The sequence below is a fragment of the Pistacia vera genome, unplaced genomic scaffold (assembly GCF_008641045.1).
Source record: "Pistacia vera cultivar Batoury unplaced genomic scaffold, PisVer_v2 Contig520, whole genome shotgun sequence".
NCBI classification, from domain to species: Eukaryota; Viridiplantae; Streptophyta; class Magnoliopsida; order Sapindales; family Anacardiaceae; genus Pistacia; species Pistacia vera.
The window spans coordinates 103,971-128,462 of record NW_022196358.1 but is presented as its reverse complement, the minus strand read 5'-3'; the positions used below and the strand labels follow the sequence as shown (position 1 = coordinate 128,462).

The 24,492-nt window shown below is 37.1% G+C and overlaps 1 protein-coding gene across 1 annotated transcript; it reads right to left on the bottom strand.

The window, feature by feature from the left end:
- Positions 1–13,006: 13,006 nt before the first annotated feature.
- Positions 13,007–15,293, bottom strand: LOC116106713 (alpha carbonic anhydrase 7-like). Its single transcript, XM_031393051.1, has 7 exons — positions 15,044–15,293; positions 14,678–14,895; positions 14,335–14,441; positions 14,130–14,232; positions 13,856–14,023; positions 13,689–13,742; positions 13,007–13,328 (listed from the first exon to the last, which is right to left on the bottom strand). Exons 1-7 carry the CDS (start codon positions 15,210–15,212, stop codon positions 13,236–13,238), a joined length of 912 nt encoding a protein of 303 aa, XP_031248911.1. The 5' UTR covers positions 15,213–15,293; the 3' UTR covers positions 13,007–13,235.
- Between the last annotated feature and the right edge of the window lie 9,199 nt (positions 15,294–24,492).

The window sequence follows — 24,492 nt, the reverse complement described above, 5'->3', positions numbered from 1 at the left end:
CTGTAAGAAGTTATAATTAGTAAATATTGAAGACCATTTTATCTCTTGGAAAACAGCTTTGTGGTTTGTGCATGTTATCTTTCATTACCAATTATAGAGTAGTATTGATTTTCTTTGTGTATGTATTATTGGTGACGATATCTGTGTAATAACTAGGAGTAAAGAATTGGTATAAGAAATGAGCCTAGAAAAATGAACTCTTTACCTGTAGTTTCTTTAGCGGGCTAGGTTAAGGTCGGTAGGTGGGCCTACCCCATTTATACCTTTTATGGTTAAGAGGGGTATAAGTATAAAATTAAATTAGTTAAAAAATTTAATAAATGCATTATAGAACTTAAATGGACAGGTTAAGGTCGGCAGGTGGTGTTGGACCCGTCTCACGGTCACAAAATTAAACCTAAATACCGTAGTTAGAGGTAAGCAGGGTCAAATCCCAGAGAGCAAAACTAATGACCTAATGTATATTTGAGTTAACGAAAGAGAAATTGGCAGAATGATTGATTAAAACTAGGAAACTAATTACTCGCAGGAAATTAAAAAGCTCAAATAAATTGCTAACTAAAACATAATATTAAAAGCGTTGCCGCTATGGGTTCGGTTTGACTCAAGACCAACTCTCACAATTCCTCTCATCCGCTCTTCAATTTCCTAAACCTACAAGGCTAGGCAAATCAATAGAAATATCTCCCGGCAATCTAGGTATAATCTATCCTGTCTTCCCGTCGTCTTAGTTACAGTCGATTGGTTAAAGACTATCATTGACTAACCGAAAAATGCTAAACCCTTAAACACCACTAGTTGGTACAACATTAACAAGTTAAACTCTTCAACTTGTATCATCCAATCAACTAATTACACAATAATGCTTCCTAGTAGAAATGATATAAACGCTACTATAACTGATTGCAATCAGTACCGAAACAATTTAAAGTCATAATCAACATTCAATAATCTCAAACCGACATTCAATTATGCGAAAAGTTATATACAATAAACGTTCTCAATGGACATTATCAATTCAACACGTCGAGCATCAGAATATATTAAACATCGCAAACAAACTGAAAACGAAAACAAATATAATCTGAATATAATAAACTTAACCAATATCCAACATTCGGGCTCATCCAACTAGTCGAGAGCTGATAAGGAGCATGGAGTCAATCTCGATCTCGCCTACACCGTAACAGACAACCGGGAGCTTAGCCGCTCATGGTGGTGATGACGGAGGCTGAAACAGTGGAAACGGAGCTGATCATGGTGGAGAGGAGGTAACCGACAGCGATATGATGCGAAGAAGGGCCGAAAATGACCAACGGACAGCCCATAATACGAACAGCCGCACTCGCCGAAAACGTTAATTTTCTGGCAGGTCTTCTAGAAACGTGGGAAATGGATCCGAAGGTACTGATGGAAAGCTCTGGTGATGGGGAGTTCAGATCAGGTCCGGGAGGTCAGAGGTTGCTGGAAATAAGCAAGATCTGGGCTGGAAGATGAGAGGCGCGGCAGCAAATCGCGGGATTCCGTGTTTTTTGCGGCGGTTGAAGCTTGGAAATATCTCCGGCCGTGGGGAAGGAGAGACGACTCTTGGGGAGCTGAAACGTAGCCGAAAAACGGTACAATCTCGCCTGGAAGATGAAAAGTCACGGTGGTTGGGACAAACGTCGCGGCAGCCCTTGGTTCGCGGTGGTGGCTTGCGGTGGAGGCTCGCCAATGGAAGGTGAAGGGTCGCCGGCCTGGAGATGAAACGTCGTCGGCCGGCGACCAAATTTTGGTGGGAGGCATTGTTTTGGGTTGGGTTGGCGCGTCTCATTTCACGATGGTTACTTGGAAATTTATACCCATTGCAGCAAATATCCATTTGGTCCCTGTATATTAAAAATGACAAATCAACCCCCTTGAAACATGATATTTACCCCCTGAACAGCATAAATGAGACAAATCACTCTTAATCCTAAACCACAACCTAATATCAACTCATATACTTTCCAAAATCATTCCAAACACGTTAAATTCATAAGAAAAATTAGGAAGCGATTTTCGTGAATAAATTCATAATTCTTTATTGTCTCAATATACTTCAATTTACACACATAGGGTATTTTTTATCACCAAAATGAGTCACTTCATGACTCTAACAGGTGGGCCTACCTAGAGGTGGAAAAGTGATTTGACCCAACCTGGGTTACTCAAATTGGCGGGTTGGTCCTACCCGCCAGGCCGGGTTAGGCCTGCCAATTTTGAGAAATTGGCTGCCCAACCCGGCCCGGCAACCCTAACCCCCAGGTTAGGCCGCGGGTTAGGCCGGGTTAACCCCCTTTTTGTTTTATTTTATTTTGTTTTGTTTTTTTTAAGTTTAAATGTTTAATTAACTTTTCAAATGAATAATAACAATTTATAATGAATAAATGTAATTATTTTAGTTAACTTCTTTTCAAATATCAATAATTTAATTTAATTTAATTTTTTTTGTTACATTCCAAATATTAATTCAAAATTGTAATATAAGAAAATTAAATTTATTCATTTATTAAAAAATAAAATAGAAATTACAATAATATTGCCTCGTTAAAAACCTCATCAAGAAAAAACCCAATCGGACAAAAACTGGTAGGAAAAAAAGTACAATAATTGACAATTAATTTACAAGTTATAATTTATAATTATAAAACAACTAATTTTGGGGTTGACTAGGACCTCACTCATCCGTATCATCTATATTATAAAATTGAAATGATTCATTAAAGTATCGTCGACAACCTCGTATTGACCTTGATGGCGCGACCGTTCCCAATCTCGAAGACATGTGGGACTTCAATCTTTTTTGTGAAAGTTTAGTCCTCCTTTCATTTAAAATTCTTCCACTTGCACTAAATGTTTGTTTGATGAGACAGTTGAGACTGGAACCGCAAAAACATCCAAGGCAAGTCTTAATAATCCGGAAAAATACATTTTCTGGTTTTCCAATATTCCAAGACATTAAGTTGGCTCTTTGTTGTGGATTTGTTGTAACATTTCAGGAGTTCCCAATATTTTTGAAGTTTATTACTTTTGCCTGCAAGTGGACAGTAGATTCGTTGTTGTCTTTGGTGCTTCTGAAGAGGAGGCTGCGCCTGTGCTTCGGGTTCGGTTCCTCTTCAGCCTATTAAATGCACTCCAGGTGTAGAAGTCTTCATTTGTTCTTCTGATGAAACTTCCCTTTGTATTTCGCGTCTTGCGGTTCCCATACCTATTTTCTATTGGGAATATACCTCTGCAAGACAATTTTTTACCTCTCCTATTTGATTGACAAATGCTAGTTTGTAAATTTTCAGTTATGTCTCTAAAACCATTTTCTAAACCTTCTTGTTTAATTCTAGGATAAAAAATGGCACCAAAACATAAAGAAAAGAAATGGGTTTAATATTTAATTTTTTTTTTTCCCGTTCCTTTATTGGTTCTTTTAAAATTTCATTGTTTTTATTTTTGTAAATAACTCTGAAATTTTTACATTGTATGTATTACCAATGACTAGTTGGATTACACACCAGAAAGTTGTAATGGATTGGTAAAAAATTTAGAAAAGAATGAAATACTTTACCATTTGCCAATCATTTTCTACCAAATAATGCAAACCTCTATTATTTGCTACAAAATAACTAATTAAATATCATAAGGTAAACATGATCAAGCATAAATAAGTACTATTCATCTAACAGGCAGTCTAATGCAAATGTTCTAGGAGACATATTTGATTTTTATAAAGCATCTTGAAATTCACATTTCTTTTATTACTACCAGCTATCCAAGCTAAACAATCTCTAATTCTATCAATATTTTATTTAATTGTTTTCATACCACTTTTCACAATTAAATTAATAACATGGCATGCACAACGTTGGTGAAAAAACTTCAAATTGTTATATAAAGGATAATTACTTTGAAAATAATCTATACTCTATTATTAGAACTTGCATTATCTAAATTAAACTTATCACTTTACTAACAATATCATAATCTTCTAAAACTTCAACAATTTTATTATAAATTTGTTGACCACTATGATCAACATCCATTAATCTAAATCCTAATAAAGATTTATTAATTTACATTCATTATCAAAATAATGACTAGTCCACACAATATAATCTTGTTTAGCTCTACCACTCCAAATATCGGTAGTTAGAGCCACACTAACATGACAGTATGTTTTATTTTTTAATTCTAATTTCATTTCTTAACATTTATTAATCATTTCTTGTTGCAGTTTAGTAAACTTTTAAATCTAAAAAAATGAATTTTTAATAAATCTTTCAAATATTTATCTTCAGCTATTTAATAGGTTGATCATTGCAGCAATATATAAAGCTAATTGTTCCCTATATACATCAGAATTATAACGCCAAGTAGTACCCATATTAGTTATTAAGTTTGATTGGTTTCTTTATTTCCATGTTTATTAACATGCCTTTTTAAAGTACAGTACTATTACCTGAATCAGCTTTATAAACATTTCCACAATACTTGCATCTTGCTTTTCACTTGAACTCCATTTTCTACCTCGTAAAACTTATCGAAATGCGTCCAAGCGTCTGAGTGTGTCTGTCGTCGCTTTCGACAGTAGTTGATGAACCTGCTTCAGCTTGAGATGAAGTGGATAAGGACGACGATTACGAGGACGACTTCTAGAACCCCGGAGCTGTTGGGGAGAAATCGGGGGCATATTTTGAGGTGTATGCGATCTGAGACTGGGAAAGCTGCGGGACTATTTGAATCTCTTACATTTATGTTAGTAAAATCAGCGGGACGAGACTGGATAGTAGTTTCTTCATCATTGATATTGATGGGAGAGAAATTCTATCCATTGTAGTTGAAAAAAATTGATGTAGAAGAAATAAAAAATTAAAGAAAGAGAATGGAATATGGAAATTGGAAAATTGGAAAATGAATTGAATTGCAAAAACTATAAAAATTAAAATAAGAGCAAATTGATACAAAGAGATTAAGAATAAATGAATAATTGAGAGATTAGAGATTAGAGATGAAGATTAGAAGAAAATCAGAAAAGATGCAAGAAAAACCAAGAGAAAAACGAAACTCTATTTTAAGAGGAAAACTTTACAACTGCATTTGTTACAAAAGTGTACAGTATTCATACACATTACAAAACGCACCGCTACATAGTATGATATTTTACAGACACACCCCCAAGTTATATAAGTCTGATAGTTTGCAAATACACCCCAAAATATTCTATATCCTCTCTTAAACCAGACTACTATACCGTCTTTATATTTCATATCTTCCCTTAAACCAAACTACTCAAGAATCTTCTCAGCATTCTATACTACCTTTATATTTCATATCTTCCCTTAAACCAAACTGCTCAACAACCTTCACAGCATTCTCACAATGGCAATATTTTCCTGCTTAGAAAACACACAACACATCAACTTAACAGCTCAACAGAACAATCAAGCAAAGCTACAATATCTGCATCTTCAAACCAAGCAAAGCTACTCTGCAAATCTGCTCAACAAGAAAAAATTCTACAGCATAAACTTCTGCTTCTCTACAAATTTCTGCAACATAAAATTTTGCAGCATAACATACTTAACATAAAATTCTGCAGCATAACATACTCACAACTTCAAACCTTACAAAACATTCTATCAACACAATACAACTCCCCTTACAGAAATCCTATCAACACAATTTTGTATCTCCATCTTCAAATCAAGTAAAGCTACTGTATCTACATCTTTAAATCTGCCTAACAAGAATAGTTTTGCAGCATACCATATATCAACACAACAAAACTCCCCTGCAGACACCTGATTTAGCATAACAAATTCAAACCTTGCAACTTCAAATTTTCCAAAGCAACAATATTTATCATACCTGAAACAAAAAAAAAAAAAAAAAAAAAAAAAAATTGCAGCAAACCACAACCTCACATTCTAATTACTACAGACCGCTTCAAATCACTACAGGTTACTTTGAACCAGATTACTACAGACCACTTCGAATCACTATAGGTTACTTTGAACAAGATTACTACAGACCACTTCGAATCACTACAGGTTACTTTGAACCAGAAATCATTTTTCTCAACTTTCACAGCAAACCACATCCTCACATTCTAATTACTACAGACCACTTTGAATCACTGCAGGTTACTTTGAACTAGAAATCATTTTTTCTCAACTTTCAGTACTGCTGGGCAGAGAAGAGCTGACTTTTAGTTTGTCCCTTAACATTGCAAATCTAGCACTTGTTAGAGCCTTTGTTAAAATATCCGTTATTTGATATTCGGAAGCAATATACTGAACATTCAACAATTTTCTGGTGACCAGCTCCCGTACAAAATGCACATCAATGTCGATGTGTTTTGTGTGGGCATGAAAAACCGGGTTGGATGACAGTGCTTTAACACTCATAGTGTCACACCAAACCACTGGAGTATTACTTATAGGAACCCCAAGTTCAATAAACAAATGCTGCACCCATACCAATTCAGTAGCGGCTTGACTGAGTGACCTATACTCCGCCTCAGTAGAAGATAATGACACTACTTTCTGTTTTCTGGAAGACCATTGAATCAAGTTTCCACCAAGAAATACACTATAGCCACTGGTTGACATGCGATCAGTCACATCTCCAACCCAATGTGCATCCGAAAATGCTTCTAAAGTAAAAGGTTTATCTCTTGTAAAACAGAATACCATACTCCAACGTACCTTTAACATACCGTAGAACTCTTTTACATGCTGTCTAGTGAACTGCTGTAGGATGCTGCAAAAACTAACTTAATTTATTGACAGAAAATGCCAGATCTGGCCTGGACAGAATGAGGTATTGCAGCCCTCCAATAATGCTTCTATAGAGTGTTGGTTGATCAAAACTTTCACCATCTTCCTTACCAAGTTTCAGACCTGTCGCCATAGGTGTTGAGCAAGGTTTACAATCCTGCATACCAACTTTGTGTAACAAATCCTGGGCATACTTAGTTTGGGTCAGTAATAATCCTGAACTACTTCTCTTGACTTCAAAACCGAGAAACTATTGAACTTCACCAAGAGTTTTTAGGGCAAACTTGTTGTTCAAATCAGTCACCACTTGAGAAATAAGCAGAGAGTCATTCCCTGTCACAAGAATATCATCAACGTATACCAAGAGATATAGCACAGTAGACTCCTTCTTGTAAAAAAATAGACTAACATCAGAAGTGGAATTAACAAAACCCCAGTCCAGCAGAGCATTTTTCAGCTTATCAAACCATGCTCTGGGAGCTTGCTTTAGACCATATAAGGCCTTATAAAGCTTGCAAACCAGTCTGGTGTGGGAAGAATCTGCATCAGAAAAACCTTCTGGAGGTGACATAAACACTTGTTCTGTTAAATCCCCATTCAGAAACACATTATTAACATCCAGCTGTTGTATTGGCTAATTATGGTGGATTGCTAATGATAATACAATCCTAATTGTGGCAGCCTTGATAACAGGGGAGAAAGTGTCAAAATAATCCAAACCTAGAGTTTGATGGAAGCCTTTGGCAACCAACCTAGCTTTATATTTCTGTAATGTACCATCTGAATTAACTTTGGTCTTAAAAACCCATTTACTTCCAAATACATTCATGCCTACTTCATACGGAACCAATTCCCATGTCTTATTTTCCAATAAGGCTTGATACTCACTCTCCATGGCCTGTTTCCACTCAGGAGTTTGTAGAGCTTCAGTTACAGATTTGGGCTCTGAAAGTATAGTGGATGATGACACTAAAGCTTGATACTTAGATGTAGTAATGTGACTCTTAGACCTAGTAACCATAGGATGAACATTAAGTGCTGAATTAGAGGAGCAAGGTAGCACTACCTCTAGGTTTATGCCAGAACATGGTACTGGAGCAGAAGTTGGACATACTGTATCAACACTAAGAGATTCATTCACTGACTTAATCTGAACATTTAAGTGCTTTGAAGAAGAATATGGTACTAAAACAGCTGATGGATAATCTGTATTAGAAACAGTAGCTGGATTTGAAGGAATAGTAGAACCCCCGGGAGTGGAATTTGGTGAGTTAGAGTCAGAATTAAGAGCAGCTGAAGGAAGACCAGATTTATCAAGGTTTCTTAAAATATGCTGAGGGACAGTCCAAGGTTGAATTGTGTTGTTCTTAGACACTGAATTTGGAGTAAGAGCACCAGCAGAACCATTCAGCTTAAAATTAGTCTTGAAAGGAAATTCAGTTTCATTGAATTTCACTTGTTTGGCAACATATATTCTACCAGCAGGAGATAGACACAAATAACCCTTGTGAGACAGACTATACCCAAGGAAAACACACTTTTCTGTGTGATAAGATAGCTTATGTTTATTGTAGGGTCTAAGATATGGATAACAACTACAACCAAAGACCCTAAACTCATCATAAGTGGGTTCCTGGTTGAATAAAGTATAGTAGGGGGAGACAAACTCAAGAGCTGAAGTAGGTAATCTGTTAAGGATGTAGGTAGCTGTACTAAAGGCTGACCACCAAAATTTCAGGGGCATACCAGCATGTGCCAGAATAGACAGTCCATACTCTGTAATAGCCCTATGTTTTCTCTCCACTCTCCCATTTTGCTGATGGAGATAAGGGCAAGGGTGCCTAAACATGATTCCATTTTGTTGTAAGTAGCCAGAAAAACTCCTAAACTCTCCACCCCAATTTGTTTGTAAGCATTTCAATTTCCAATTCAATTGTTTCTCAACAAACAAGTGAAACTGAACAAACATAGCACAAGCCTCAAATTTTAGTTTTAGAGGATAAATCCAAGTAAACCTACTGAAATCATCTACAAAAATAACATAATATCTATAACCTTCCCTAGATAGTACAGGTGCTAGGCCCCATAAATCAGAAGAAACCAGCTCTAAGGGAGCCTTTGCTCTAGATCTAGATGCTGGAAAATGAGACTGTTGTAGTTTCCCATACTGACAGGCTTCACAAAAGGTAGCATTTTTATTACTCACTTTATGCTTTACATTTAATTTTTCCAACACAGCATGAAGAGTTCTCATATTTGGATGTCCCAATCTGACATGGCAGAATTAACAGCACTCTCTAATCATAAACTAGAAGGTTGAATAGCTTCAGAGCTCAAGCCAACACCAGTCGTGGGGGGTCTAACACTCTGGTTTATTGGTAAAAAAGAAACTGCATTGTTGTAGACTTGTGCAGAAGGGCTAACATGAGTGGACAGTTCCAGTTGGTAAAGGCCATTCTGCACAGTCCCTTGAAGTAGCACAGTCCCACTATCCTTATCCTTTACCAAGCAAACATCAGTATGGAACTCTACTATAATAGGATTATCCTTAGTAATCTGAGAGATACTTAACAGGTTCTTTGCAATCTTTGGAACACACAGTATATTCTTAAGTTTGACAACTTTATGAGCATCAAAAGAGGGTACCAAAAGCATACCTGTATGGGTAATGGGAATACATTCTCCATTCCCAACTTGAACTTTAGAACATCCTGGATAGTTGGCTTTAAGCATCAGGTTAGAGCCATCTGCTGTCATGTGATGAGAAGCTCCTGAATCCATATACTAGGCTTGATCATTCACTGTCTGAGCAGTTGCTACTGCTTGATAGTTGTTTCCTGCAGGTTTTGATGACTCAGGAGCAGCTTTAGGAAATGTAGCATTTGAGATACTGCTACTTGTGTTTTGATACTGAGGTGTGCTTTGATATGAAGAGTGAGTAGCAAGTACAGCAGGTGCTATGTAATTCTGAGTTGCATTAATCAGTGCAGGAGTAGAGTGATCATGAAAACCAGTAAAAGAGTTATTGAAAGAGTTATGTTGAGGACAACTAGTAGCTAGTAACCCTTGGATAGACTCATTAGAAACACCAGAAAAATTATCTTGGACAGGAGCTGTTGCATTATAGGAAGACCCTGCTGCATTATATTGAGGAACTTACACTGGTGGACCATAAGAGGGTGTGACAAAGCTTTGATACTCCTGATCAAACCTATGGTAACACTGCAGAGCCGAATGCCTAAATTTGCCACATACTTGGCAAATTAACTTTGGCTTAAAATATCCTCGACCTCTGCCTCTTCCCTTCATCACATTACCGTGAAATTGAGTAACACCAGGCGCAAAGAGCTGTGGAGCAAAGGACTGTGATGGTACAACTGAGTAAAAAGGTTCGATTAAATCCACCTCCTTGATAACCTGTATTCACAGAATTGATGTTGGCATCTACAGGATGAGAGATCCTATTCCCATGAACCCCAGGTGAGTAACCATGCTGATATCCTAGTCCAGAAACAGGAGAATAGCTTGATACTCTAGATTGTGCCATATGTGAACTATTCTGAATTGCAGTCCCTGTCACACTAGAATTCACTGGCAGTCCTATGGGAGAATCTACTGATCCTTGCTTGGAAGCTATCAGTGCAGATGATAAATGCTCATGAAAATTTGTTAAAGCCCTATTCTGTCGTTCCAGCCTTATCTCATGCTTGTGAAGCAAAAATTGAGCTTCCTGTATACTGGCTGTACTGCTATTGTGTGTTAAACTAGCTACTACAACATCATATTCCGGTCTAAGACCATCCAAAATATACAAAGCAATTCCTCATCTCCAATATTCACTCCACTAGCTACTAACTCATCACCTAACTCCTTCATCTTTAAGACATACTCATTTATACTCAAAGAGTCCTTTGTTGTGGTTTGTAACATATTTCTTAGGTGTAAAGTCCTGGCCTTTAAAAATGACTGGAAATGTAATTCTAGGGTATTCCAAATTTCATACAAACTAACACATTTAGCTACATGTCTGAACATAGACTCAGATATGGACGAAAACAACGAGCTAACTATGAATTGATCTGTGCGTTTCCAATTGAAGTACTTAGGGTTTGATCTTTTAACAAATTCTTCACACGCAGTAGATTTTTCAAGTAAGAACATGGGAGGACATGTATTCTCATTGGTAATGAAGCCATCAAGGTTGTCTGACGCAAGAGTAGGGAAGACTCGGGACCTCCAGTACCCATAATTCTTCTCCATTAGCTTCACCGAGAGTGTACGCAGTGTTGAATGAGTAGCTAAATTACCAGCTCCAGAGCTAGCAACTTGCTCAGATTCTGATTTCGCACCAAAATTGGAAAACTCAGGATTAGAATTAGCCATTGACGCTTGTCTATAGCTCTGATACCATGAAAGACTAGAAGAAAATCAAGAAAAGGTGCAAGAAAAACCAGAGAGAAAAACGAAACTCTGTTTTAAGAGGAAAACTTTACTAACTGCATTTGTTACAAAAGTGTACAGTATTCATACACATTACAAAACGCACCGCATTACATAAGTCTAATATTTTACAGACACACCCCCAAGATTACATAAGTCTGATAGTTTGCAAATACACCCCAAATATATTCTATATCCTCTCTTAAACCAGACTACTATACCGTCTTTATATTTCATATCTTCCCTTAAACCAAACTACTCAAGAATCTTCTCAGCATTCTATACTACCTTTATATTTCATAAGAGAAAATGAGAGAATGAGAGAATTTGAGTTGTGAGAAAAGATGAGAGTTTAGGCCCAATTTATAGAAAAAAATGGGACAAGAAAATGACGAAAAAGACCCCTCTAATAGCTATAAAACGGCTATATTTCAAGGGTAAAAGAGTAATTGGAAAAAACAAAAAAAAAATTCATTTTTTTATTTGTTTTTTGACCAACCCGCCAGGTTGGCTGTTGCCAACCAGCGGGTTGGCGGTCCTTTCTTTAGAAACGACAAAACAGCAACCCGCGGGTCGCCGGGTTGCCATTTCTCAATCCGGCCCGCCCGGGGGTTGCTGGCGGGTTGGGTTCAACCAGGCCCGCCTTATTGGCGGTCCGGGTTGAACCCTCTTGAATGCAGGTCGGGTTAGGGTTGACCTGCCTAACCTGACCCATTTGTTCCACCTCTAGGCCTACCCCATTTATACCCTTTTATAGGTTAAGAGGGGTATAAGTATAAAATTAAATTAATTAAAAAATTTAATAAGAATGCATTATAGAAACTTAAATGGACAGTTTTTAGTTATTAGAATTTTAGATTAAAATCCAAGTACAAGATGAGTTAGATAACAATGCACTGGCTGGAGCTTCTTATATAGTAATAATAATGGCACTTTTTGCAGTGATTGGAACATCACCTCTTGGCTCTATGTTTCGGTTAAAAATCCAAACTTCTCATGACTACTATTTACTACAGTGGTATAGTGGTTGGTGAGGGCTGGCTAAGTCAATTTGAATGCTTCGATATGAATGTTTCGCTTGATTTATTCTTCAGAAAATATTGGTTGTTTCCAGGCTTGAAGGCTGATACGAGTTCTTCAGGAATCTATGCCCAGATTATCAAGAAACCTCATGTGTGATAAAAATCAGTTAATCAATTTGTCATGGTCATCTCTGACTTTTCACGTTGTTACTTTTTCAATTTTACAAGATTGTATCCTTGCTAGCTTGCTTAAGTTAACAAATCTTCAGGTTAATGTTTCTTTGTCTTGTGCAATAACACACGTTATTAAGCTAAAGGTCAATAGATAGGATACGAAGAGAAGAGAAGATGAATAAATTAAAATAAAGTTTTTTAATAAAATAAATATTAAACACTTTACTTGTTACATTGATCTAATTGCTAATTAAAAACGATTTACATTCAATTAAATAATGTGGCAGAAGTATTCTGGCAATCAATTGCTACATAACTTCACCAAAGAGTACCTATTGATAACATATATCGTACACTCTTCAGTCTATCATAGATATTTTACCAATTAATGCATAAAAAATTGTTTTTTTTTTTTTTTTGTCTTTTTATATATAATATGAATTGAAATCCATACATTAAGACCATTCTATTCATTTAGTTATTTCTCTTGAGGAAAAATATAATAAGTTACACCAATTTATAAATTAAAGTGACGAGACAGGAATTTAACTATAAAAAAATTGTATTTATTGATGATATATATGATCTCTACATATAATGATGATAATAATAATAATAAAATAAACAAACAAAAATCCAAAGAAAAAAATCTGTAGATATAGGTGTCTCTCGTCTAGAGTAGTGTAGATCACTATATTTCTCCAGCAACAATGGCATGCATGGGCATGGCGAAATTGGAGTTATTGCATAAGATGAGCTCTATGGTGGATGCATGATACACACATAGCAATGAGCTTTTATATATATATCATGGGTTTTCTGTCGAATCATCATTTGGTCTGAAAAGATGTAACGACCTCGAGTTTAATGGCTGTAATGGTCTTGCATTTGTATTCGAATCCTGTAAAAGATTACTCTTAGCATAAGTACACGCATACAAATATACGATTGTTCTAATAGTATAACGTTCATTATTCTTATCTATTATTGAAGAGTGTCTAATAATAAACTTTCTTCCAAAAAGTTTTCATCTATCTCTGATTACCACCTAATCATTTCTAGAAAAAAAAATGTATACATTTTGAATATCTTCCTACCTCAAAATGATGCTTTTTGAATTTAATCAAGTATTATTATATGTCAAGTAGATGAAGAAAACATTCTTATATGTCCATAATTTCTGGTAAATTTTCAAGTGTTCTTTTGAAATTTATGTGGGAAAGATAAAGGGCCGCATTAAAATTATTTGGTGCAAACTCACATCATGTACAGCTACGCGGAGAGATTGCACTTGCTCCCTTGTCACCGTCCTCACCTAATCACATTAAGAATACATGAGAAGATATATAAATATAAAAATAATCACTTGATCGAAAATGAACAAGTTTTTGGTAAGTTGAATAAGTTAATATATTGTAGGTAGCAAACCTTTTTGACAATTGTCCAGAGAACATTTTCAGTGCAAGGAGGAATAGTAAGAGATCCAATATATCTGTAATACTTCCTACTGCCTATCTTTATGCCCCTTGGATCCATCATACCCACCACTTTATCTCTTTCAGTGCTGCCACCAATGGCTGCTAAATGATCCTTTATCTGTTAAACAAAACAAAGAATGATCATTTGAAGGAATACTTGAGAGATGGATATATAGAGATATAAATGTTATAGCAGCTTCCTCGGTTAGTAATTAATTAATTACCGATGACAAGAAAGAATCAGGTCGTCCGATTTTGTACAGGATCCCAACTACTGCAACTTTCCCATCTGTGCTCTCATGAACCATGTGAGCCTCTAGATCAAATCTGCAGTTCATAAATTTTAAAGAAGTTAATAAGAAGAGAAAGTAAAATCTCCCAATTTAAGAAATATAGTGATTATTAGCTGAAGATATATAGTTATAGTACCGCTTCCCATTGAGAGTGTGCTCAGAAGGTGAATGCCAGTGGACCTGGTTGAGTATATATTCAGTTCCATTTATCTCAAGAGTTCCTGCACCCTCTTCCCACTTTAACTGCACGCAAAAGAGATAAACATTAATCTTCTATGCATGCATATAGAAAATATATAGATCATGTGATGCATTTTAATGGATGGAATTGGAATCACATATTTTACTAGACGATCTTATGCATTCAATTAGGTCATATTCATTTGCCCTTTATTCACAATTATATAAAGATTTGAGGGCTTTTATTTTTTTATTTTTATTTTTTTATTTTTTTTTTTCCTCTTGTTTCAATTAATTACCATCATGTCATGGCCTCTATTTCTTAGAGTGGCATTAGAGGGCTTGTAATTTCTTTTAAGTCTCCCTAAATGAGACACTACTTCAACTCTCTCATGCAACAAATCGATTGGAGACTGCATTGATCCATTTTCGCAAGCACTCCATTCGCTGTGAAGCTCTCCCCATCGTTCTGGCCCATTCTCACCTCCTGCTTCATAACTAAACTCTGTCTCATCCTCTGCACCATAAAACCACATATTAAACGGAGAGAATTAAAATATGAATTTATACAAACACACGCTAAATCATATTTTTAACATTAAAAGAACGAATTAGCTTGCAAGTATCTCCATTCTCATGGATACATGCCTAATATAACTACTTACCAACTTCTTGAGATGTTGCCGGGGATGAATGAAAAACAATAAGAACAATGAAGAAGAAACAATACAAGAGTTGGGTTGAGAGTTTCTCCATCTTCTGGCTTTTAGCTTTCCAAGAATTACACTTTGAACATGCAGATATAACTGAATGGATCGTAAAGCTAAGCATCATGCTGCTTATATAGAATTCGTTGCTAGTATGAATGCACAAATCTAAATTTCTTCCAAGAGTACCATTTCTGCTACCAAGTTTGAACGCAAGAAACCTATGGGAAGTTGCTAACCAACTGTTTCTTGTCATAAAAGGCATATTAAAATAGCATATGTACTTAGAAAAGAAAATTAAATAATCCTTGTAGTATATTATTTTGTTGTACTTTTGTCTCTTTCTTCAAACTTCAATATGAGCTTCATTTTGAATAACGCCAATATGATGACGAATCCGGTTTTGGTTTTGAATAAAGAAATCTTGAGGTTTGGAATTCGTTTCTTGGTGGATGCATTCGCAGCTGATTACTTCCATTCGCAGCAGTTGAATAATAAAAAGAGTTGGTGGTTAATTGAATAATTAATTAATTAAAATTAAAGATGTATGCAACTGTAAGATCATCGGTGGAAATACAATTCATAATGGTATGTCATCATCTTGGTAATTTAATTAACTTAGTGAGGGGCCAATTAAGAAAATCAATCAGTCTGATTCATCGATTTTTGTACTGTACAAAAGCAATAAATTTAAGGGTTATGGGTATTGCATCCCTCAGCATAACATTAGCAAATAAACATAAGCTATCATATTTAATAAGTCAAAGATCTATTCTATTTTTAATAAAATGGTTGAACTTATGAAGTCAAAAAATAAAGCAGCTGAGAAGCCAAAAGTCAATGGATAGACTTTCAACTCCATATCTCTATTTGGTTCTGTCTGCATCGTACGATCATCAACCAGATTATTTGTTGTTGGAGACGTCTAGAATGCTCAATCTTTTAGCAGAAGAGTGTCAAATTTGGTGACATGTATAATCCAAAATTTTATGATAAAGTACATTTTCGTGCATGAAATAAGTTCCTCCCCTGCATGATTTGGGCGAACATTAAACACATGACACAGTCCCTTAGAAAGATACATGGAAGCTCATCATAGATTCATAATTCTTCTTTATTTCTTATTAAAATGGGATTGTTTTGTCTCCTATAACACCTAAGTGACAAATTTTCCTCGTTATGTACCTACTGACCAGCCCCTTAGAATTTTCATGATACAATTAACATATGATGGGCATAAATGTTATTAAATTATTTGCAGATGAAACCTCATGAAAGATACCTTATATAGTTCTATATTTATTCTGTATATATGTAATGAAGAATTGATAGGTACCCTCACAGGCCATACGAAATAAATTGAAATATTATGTGTATAATTCAGGCCACGAGTTGATTTAATTATTTGTAACTATTCTACCAACTTTTACATAGGATTTTGATTCAATGTGAATAAGATATTACACGTGCCTGTTTACTGATCATTAAAATGTTTCACATATTTGTGTATTTACCTTAATTAGTTAGCGTTCAAATTAGTTTGTATTATGAACACTAATCCTTGTATTCAACATACAGTAATTCTCAATCTTCAATTTTGGCTGCCAAAGACGTATTGCATTTGAAGAAAGGATTTGATATGTAAAATTGATTATGATTAGTCAAGAAATTTGTTGATTAGTGCGACTACTTAAACTAACTAGAAATTTAAACACAATAAAACTAATGAAAATTTATGATTTACCAGGTTGTTAAAGGTTAACTATTTCCCTGGTTTGGAGAGAAGCATCATCGGCCTCTGACCGACTTGAGTTTTACAAAGTCATTTCCTATAATTTTAGACGATACAAGAAATTATATTATAATTTATAAACTTGTAGTTGTTCAAACTTGGGAAGGATGAAATTGGTGATGTATTAGAATAAGTGGTTGGGTGTATCATATCCTGTATGAATGCTCCAAATTAAAATGTCGTCAATATGATGTAATTGGAAAGAGACTAAACATGGAAAAAGGTTAATTTTGCTTCTTCTTCTTCTTGAGTTTTCATTCATTTATTCCAACATTATGTCATGGTATTGAATTGAAATGACGGTTAGACTATCACCAGCCTAGGCACACGTTTCAAAACAACATTGCTACCTGGAGACCACAACCAGTCTTTGGCACACGTTTCTAAAACTTTGTGAACCATATTTCAAGGTTGCATTCTTTAATGACATCAAATGTAACTATTATAAAATTGAAATGGAAACTCTGCATTTCAAATTCATCAGCCTTTTTTTTTTTTTTTTTTTTTTTTAATTATCGGGTGGATCAATTTAGGGTATATCTCAATTAATTTTTTCGGACTTTAGAACTATTGATTAAATAGCAATTTCAATGACTACTTCTATTAGAAACTGAAAAGAAATTCGAACGAAAAATATATTAAATAATACACCTATGAATTTTTATAGAACCACTCAATCACCTATAAATAGTTAAAATCACCAGCTAACTTATTGAATAAAAAACATACAAATCATTTTTTTTCATAATAAATATGTTGTTATTAATATTTAAAATTGGAATTACAACTGCGTTAATGGAGTCATATTACTGCCCTTTATTACTTCAATTTATTATTAATATGTTGTAATGTATGTCTTAAAGACAATATTATCAAACAAAAATATTTATCTCTGTCATACACTTTTTTATTAATCTATTCATATATAAAAAATTTGTATTTTAATAATCTTAATAAAAATATCCCTAGTGTGACGCCTCTTAAGCATTTTATCAAACATTTGGTGTGCGTCACCCCGACACTCTATAACCTTCTAGAATACTCTTGTATTTGCTACTATCTTGTAATTAATACGATAGTGGATAAATGGTAGTTGGTAGGTGGTAGTTTGGAGTTAGCTAATCTCCACCGTTGATTGTAGAAGATCTAGACCGTCCATTGTAAACTTCATCTACTATAAAAGGGAAAAACTTTCATTTGGCCAAACCATCTAAGAATTGTAAAGCTTTCTCTCATTAGTAAAAAGTTCTCTTCTAGCATCTCTTGTGAGTGAGTTTGTGTGAGTGTTCTCTTATTTGCATGGCTAGAAGTGTGAGCGAGCAAGGCTGACTAAGGGCAATCGTCGGGATGTTGGCACCTAAGGCCGCACAAGTCTGAAGGGAAATAGTCGGGTCGTCACATTTGGTATACGAGTGGGAAGATTCTTGGTTCGAGATGTCGTCCGAAGTTTGCTATGAAGAGCAATGTGGGAGGGAGGCCAACCTTAACCCCAATCCTTCCAAGAAGAACTCTTGAGGAGGGAAGGACAAGTCCATAGACGTGATGACCTCCATGGAAGCACGGGTGATGTGCAACGAGGTGAATTTTGCCGAAGTGAAAGAACACCTCGATGTCCTCGATCAAAAGATGGACGGTGTAGAAGGTATGGTCAAAATCATGGGAGAGTTTCGCCAAGATGTTGTTGAGAAGCACCAAGCTTTTACAGAGTTCCAATCGGTGGTGTTGGACTCTTCAGGGCATTACAAGTTCAAGTGGAAGAGCTCTGATCGGGTCTAGAGGAAAGCAAGGGTGATTGAGCGTTTTGCAAGAAGGCAGCGGCAAACGGGGTCGTTACCAATGTCGCACCTCTCGCAAGGGTCTAAGTTCCAAGACTGTGGAAGTATGGGGGAAAGCGGGATGCCCAAAAGCTAGAGAACTTTCTATGGTCCATGGAAAGGTACTTCGAAGCTACTAGTGTCCAAAGTGAGCAAGAGAGGATGAACATTGCAATCGGGTATCTTAAGGATCATGCAATTGCGTGGTGGCAACGAAAGCATGCCGAAATTGTACAAGGTACGTGCATCATTAACACTTGGGACTTACTCAAGTGTGAGATCAAAAAGCAATTCTATCCGGGCAACATGGCATATGAAGCACGAAAGAATATGCGGGAGCTTAAGTACACGGGGCCTATTTCTAGGTATGTGGATGAGTTCTCTAAATTGATGCTTCAATTTGATAATATGAACTCGGAAGATTTACTATTCAATTTTGTGGAGGGGCTCCAACCTTGGGCATAAAGGGAGCTCCAAAGGCTTCATGTTGCCAACATCTCCACGACCCTTACCGAAGTCGATATCCTCGCAAGGGCGAAACATCCAAGCAAAAGAAAGATGGCAAGCCCAATTACGACAAAGGTGGGGGAGGAAAGGGAGATAAATCATCACACCACTGAGAAAAGGGAGACAAGCCACCTCATAAGAAGGAATGGCGGAAGGATGGCAAGAAGGAATACAAGTGCCGGGAGAACTGTTATCTTTGTGATGGAGATCATTGGATTCGGGATTTCCCCAAGCACAAGGCCTTCAATGCCATGTTTGAAGAGAAGCAACCTGAAGCACTCGTATCTGAGACCGCCAACATGGGGTGCCTCCAACTTCTCAATGCCTTGAAGGTAAAACCTGCACACCCAAAGTTCAAGATAAGTCCCTCATACATGTCCAAGCCACCATCAATGGGAAGAAAGTTTAAGCCTTATTGGATACGAGTGCTTCCCACAACTTCATCAAAGATAGCGGGGCAAGACGGTTAGGCCTCAAGGTGGAGAAATCAGATGGCTGGCTCAAGACGGTGAATGCAGAAGCTAAACCATTGGAGTGCATGGCTTGGAATGTTGAGCTACATCTTGGCACATGGAGCGGTAAGGTAACATTTTTAGTTGCAATCTTAGATGACTTTAACCTTGTTTTTGGCATGGAATATCTCAAGCAATTCAATGCGGTGCCCCTACCGCGATACAACTCTATGTGCATCCTTGAGAGAGTTCCATGCATGGTTCCAACGGTAAGCAAGGCCGTACCAAACAACCAACTTTCTGCAATGCAAATTGAGAAAGGACTTAAGCAGAAAGAAGAAACCTTTCTCACCATGGTACATGAGTTGGAAGATGAGAGAGGTGTGGATACCATGGAGCCAGTACCGAAGGAAATATCTCAAGTCCTTGAAGAGTACAAGGATGTCATGCCACCCGAGTTGTCGAAATACCCACCACCTAGGAGAGAGGTGGACCACAAGATTGAGCTAGAGTTGGGAGCTAAACCACCTGCCAAAGCCCAATACCAAATGTCGTCACCGGAATTGGATGAGTTGCGGAGACAACTCAAGGAAATCTTAGAAGTAGGATTTATCAAGCCTTCGAAAGCACCATACAAAGCTCCGGTTCACTTTCAAAAGAAGCATGATGGGTTGCTTCGTCTTTACATCGACTACCGAGCATTGAACAAGGTAACCATAAAAAACAAGTATCCTATTCCATTAATTGCCGATTTGTTTGATTAACTTGGACAGGCCAAGTACTTCTCTAAGCTTGATTTGAGATTGGGGTATTACCAAGTGCGGATTGCAGAGCGGGATGAGCCGAAGACCGCATGTGTGAAGCATTATGGAGCCTTTGAGTTCAAAGTCATGCCATTCGGCCTCACCAATGCCCTTGCCACATTTTGCACCCTCATGAACCACATTTTCCATCCGTACCTTGATCAGTTCGTGGTGATCTATCTCGATGACATTGTGGTGTACAACAATACTCTTGAAGAGCATGCTGAGCACTTACAGACGATTTTTTGAGTGTTGCAAGAAATGAGTTATATGTCAAACGAGAGAAGTCCTCATTTGCCAAGTCGGAGGTAGATTTTCTCGACCACAAGATCACAGACAGGAAACTTATCACGTATAAAGCCAAGGTGAAGGCTATTACGGAATAGAAAGCCCCAACAAAGGTTACCGAGTTACACTCTTTGTTGGGCCTCGTCAACTATTACCGAAGATTCATCGAAGGCTATTCCACCATTGCTGCATCTAGGGATGTATACGAGCTGAGCCGAGCCGAGTATCTCGGTACTCGAGCTCAGCTCGTGATGAACAGTACCGAGCTCGAGCTCGAGAGTATGAAGGGGTACTCGAGCTCGAGCTCGGTTAACCAAGCACAAACGAGCTCGAGCCTGATCGAGCTCGGTTAATCGAGCTCAAACGAGCTCGAGCCTTATCGAGCTCAAACGAGCTCGAGACAGACTGCAACTGTAATCTCAAGATTTAAAATTACAGTACTTTTCACAAAATAAAAATATTTAATATAAATCAATATTTTATTTAATTTTTCTCTTTTCTCTCTCTTCTTTTTCATTATATAAATGTATATTTTATTAATTTTTTTCTCTCCTTTCTCTTCTTTTTCATTCTCGTTCTTTTCAAAACTCTCTTTCTTCTCTTATTTCTCTTTGTTTTCTTCACTTCTTTCTCTTCTCCTCACTTCTCTTATTTTCTCTTCTCAAAACTTTGTTGACCACAGTTGGCCTCCGTGTGGGGACCTTGAGGCAACCAGATCTGGCTACTGCAACGCCCTCACATGGCAGCCAAACAACAGATAGGAAGAACTGAGGAGACAAGATCTGCTTCACAACCCCAAATAAAGAGATCCACCCTGCCCACAAAAAAAAAAAAAAAAAAAACCCTCAAATCCAAACAAAACCGTAACAACTAATAAACAATTTATAAACCAAAACACCTAGAAACCATTTCCAAGATCTGCAACTAAACCCCAAATGGCCACACAAATCTGATGCCAAAAAAAAAAATTTGAAATTGATGATAATATTTGTACAAATGGAAGCTTTTTTAACATACCCCTGAAAATTCTTGAATGTTTGGTTGATTTACGGCGAATGGCAGCGAAGATTTAGGACTTAGGGTTAATGAAAAATCGCAAATGGGTTTTACTTTTTCAGTTTTTGTTTCAGCTTTGATTGAAAAATTGAAATGGGTTCTGCGCTTCTGCGTTTTCGTCTATATGGGTGCTATTTGCAATTTTAACAACCTTAAAATAAAAAAAGTTTTGAAATCTTGCAAATTGCCCCCAAAGCTCGTTTAAGCTCGTGAGCCTGACGAGCCGAGCTCGGCTTGAATCGAACTCGGCTCGTCACTATTCACGAGCTGCTCGAGCTCGAGCTCGACTCGACTGATTTCGAGTCAAGCTCGAGCTTGGGACGAGCCAAGCTCGAGTAGCTCGCAGCTCATCCTTATCTGCACCACTCACGAATTTGCTCAAGAAGGCCACAAAATGGGAGTGCACGATTGATTGCCAACATGCCTTTGACTCTTTGAAGAGGGCCATCATGGAGAAGCCGGTGTTAGCATTGCCCAACCATGCTCAACCATTTGAGGTACATATTGATGCATTTGAATTTGCTATTGGAGGTGTGTTAATGCAGGATGAACATCCCATGGCATTTGAAAGCCGAAAGCTCAATGATACAGAGCAGCGATACATGGTGCAAGAAAAAGAGATGACAGCCGTGGTGCATTGTCTACGTACTTGGTGACACTATTTGCTTGGGTCCAAGTTCTTGGTAAAGACGAACAATGTGACAACAAGTTACTTGTAGAGTAAGAAGAAACTCAGCCCCAAGCAACCTAGATGGCAAGATTTCTTGGCCGAGTTTGACTATATGTCAGAGTACAAGCCTGGAAAAGCCAACTTGGTAGCGGATGCATTGAGTGTAAGGCTGAGTTTGTAGCCATAAGCAACATACAAGGAGATCTCCTCAAGCTCGTAAGGGAAGGTCTCGAGCATGACACATTGGCCAAGCAACTCATCTCCTTAGCTCAAGATGGCAAGACCAAGCGCTTTTGGGTAGAAGATGACCTCATTTTCACTAAAGGGAGAAGGGTGTATGTTCCAAAGTGGGGAAATTTGTGGAGGAACTTGATCAAGGAGTGTCATGACACCAAATGGGTCGGACATCCTAAACAAAGACGCACTCGAGCACTATTGGAGGCAACTTATTACTGGCCACAAATGTGGGACGATGTGAAGCAATTTTTGAGAACTTGTCTTGTGTGCTAACAAGATAAGGTGGAACATTGAAGCCCTGTAGGATTGTTGGAACCGTTGCCCACACCAAGTAGACCATAGGAGAGCATCTCAATGGATTTCATAGTATGCTTACCGAAATCCGAGGGGTTTAGTACCATTATTGTTGTGGTGGACAAGTTGTCGAAGTATGCCATCTTCATCCCCGCACTAAAGGAGTGTATAGTAGAAGACACGGCTAAGCTCTTCTTCAAGCATGTAGTAAATTATTGGGATTTTTTGAAGTTTATCATCAGTGATCGGGATAGTTTGTTCACAAGGAGATTTTGGACGGAGTTGTTCAAGCTTATGGGGTCGGTGTTGTATTTTTCCACAAGCTTTCACCCTCAAACCGATGGGCAAACCGAGAGAGTGAATGCCTTGTTGGAGATATATCTACAACACTTTGTGAGCACCAACCAACTTGATTAGACAAAGTTAATTGATGTAGCCCAATTCTCATACAATTTGTAGAGGAGTGAAGCCACTAACAATAGCCTATTCGAGATGGTGATGGGTCAACAGCCATTCATGTTGTACATCTTGGGTACAAGCTATAAGGATAGCAGCCCTGCATCATTCAAAGTTACTAAGTCATGGCATGAACAAGCCGACATCACATGGGCGTATCTTGACAAAGCAACCAAGAAGATGAAGAGGTGGGCGGACAAAAAGCGGAGGCATGTGGAGTACAACGTGGGAGATCTAGTACTTGTCAAAATCCTCCCATCACAACACAAGTATACCCGGCCACCCTAGTTAGTAAATACGGGTATGGCAAAAAAAGGGTACGGGAATTATACGGGTATAATATGGTAAACGGTGAAAAATATGTTTATAAAAATTCGACCATAAAATTCGGATATGGGAAAAACACGGTACAGGTATATAGGGTTTAATACGGTGCATTGTCAATAATACGTTTTGAAAAATACGGCAATATGAATCTTAGTTTTAACACTTTTATGAACTACCTGGTTAAAATCAACATAACATTTCAAATGCAAAGTATTCAATTAACCAATAACACAAATACACAATATATAAACACATCTAAAATTGGCATCAAAACTTCACATTACACAGATTATATAAAAATATAATATAGATATGAACTTCACAAGGTACTGAAATTTTCCACAGGCAAGCTACCAAAGCACACCAGGTTCAGTTTCAATACATCATGGATGTTCAATTATGCAGTCATCAAAACAAATGACTTCTAAACATATAAATTATCAAAAAATGAGATCACGATCTCAATCACGCTTAAAACCTTTACGAAACTCAATTTCACAACTGTGAATTGCTTGTAACTCATGGTTGATCTCATTCATCTTCCGCAAATCTCTGGCTAAGTCCTTTCCACAAAAAACTGTAAGCCTATACCAGCCTTCAAAATGTGCGATGCTAACAGTCTTGATGCAAGACTTTAAACATTGAGGGAAAATGTTTTTTTCCAGAGAATTCGACGGGAACATTAAATCCAAATAAAGTTCATTCCCTTCC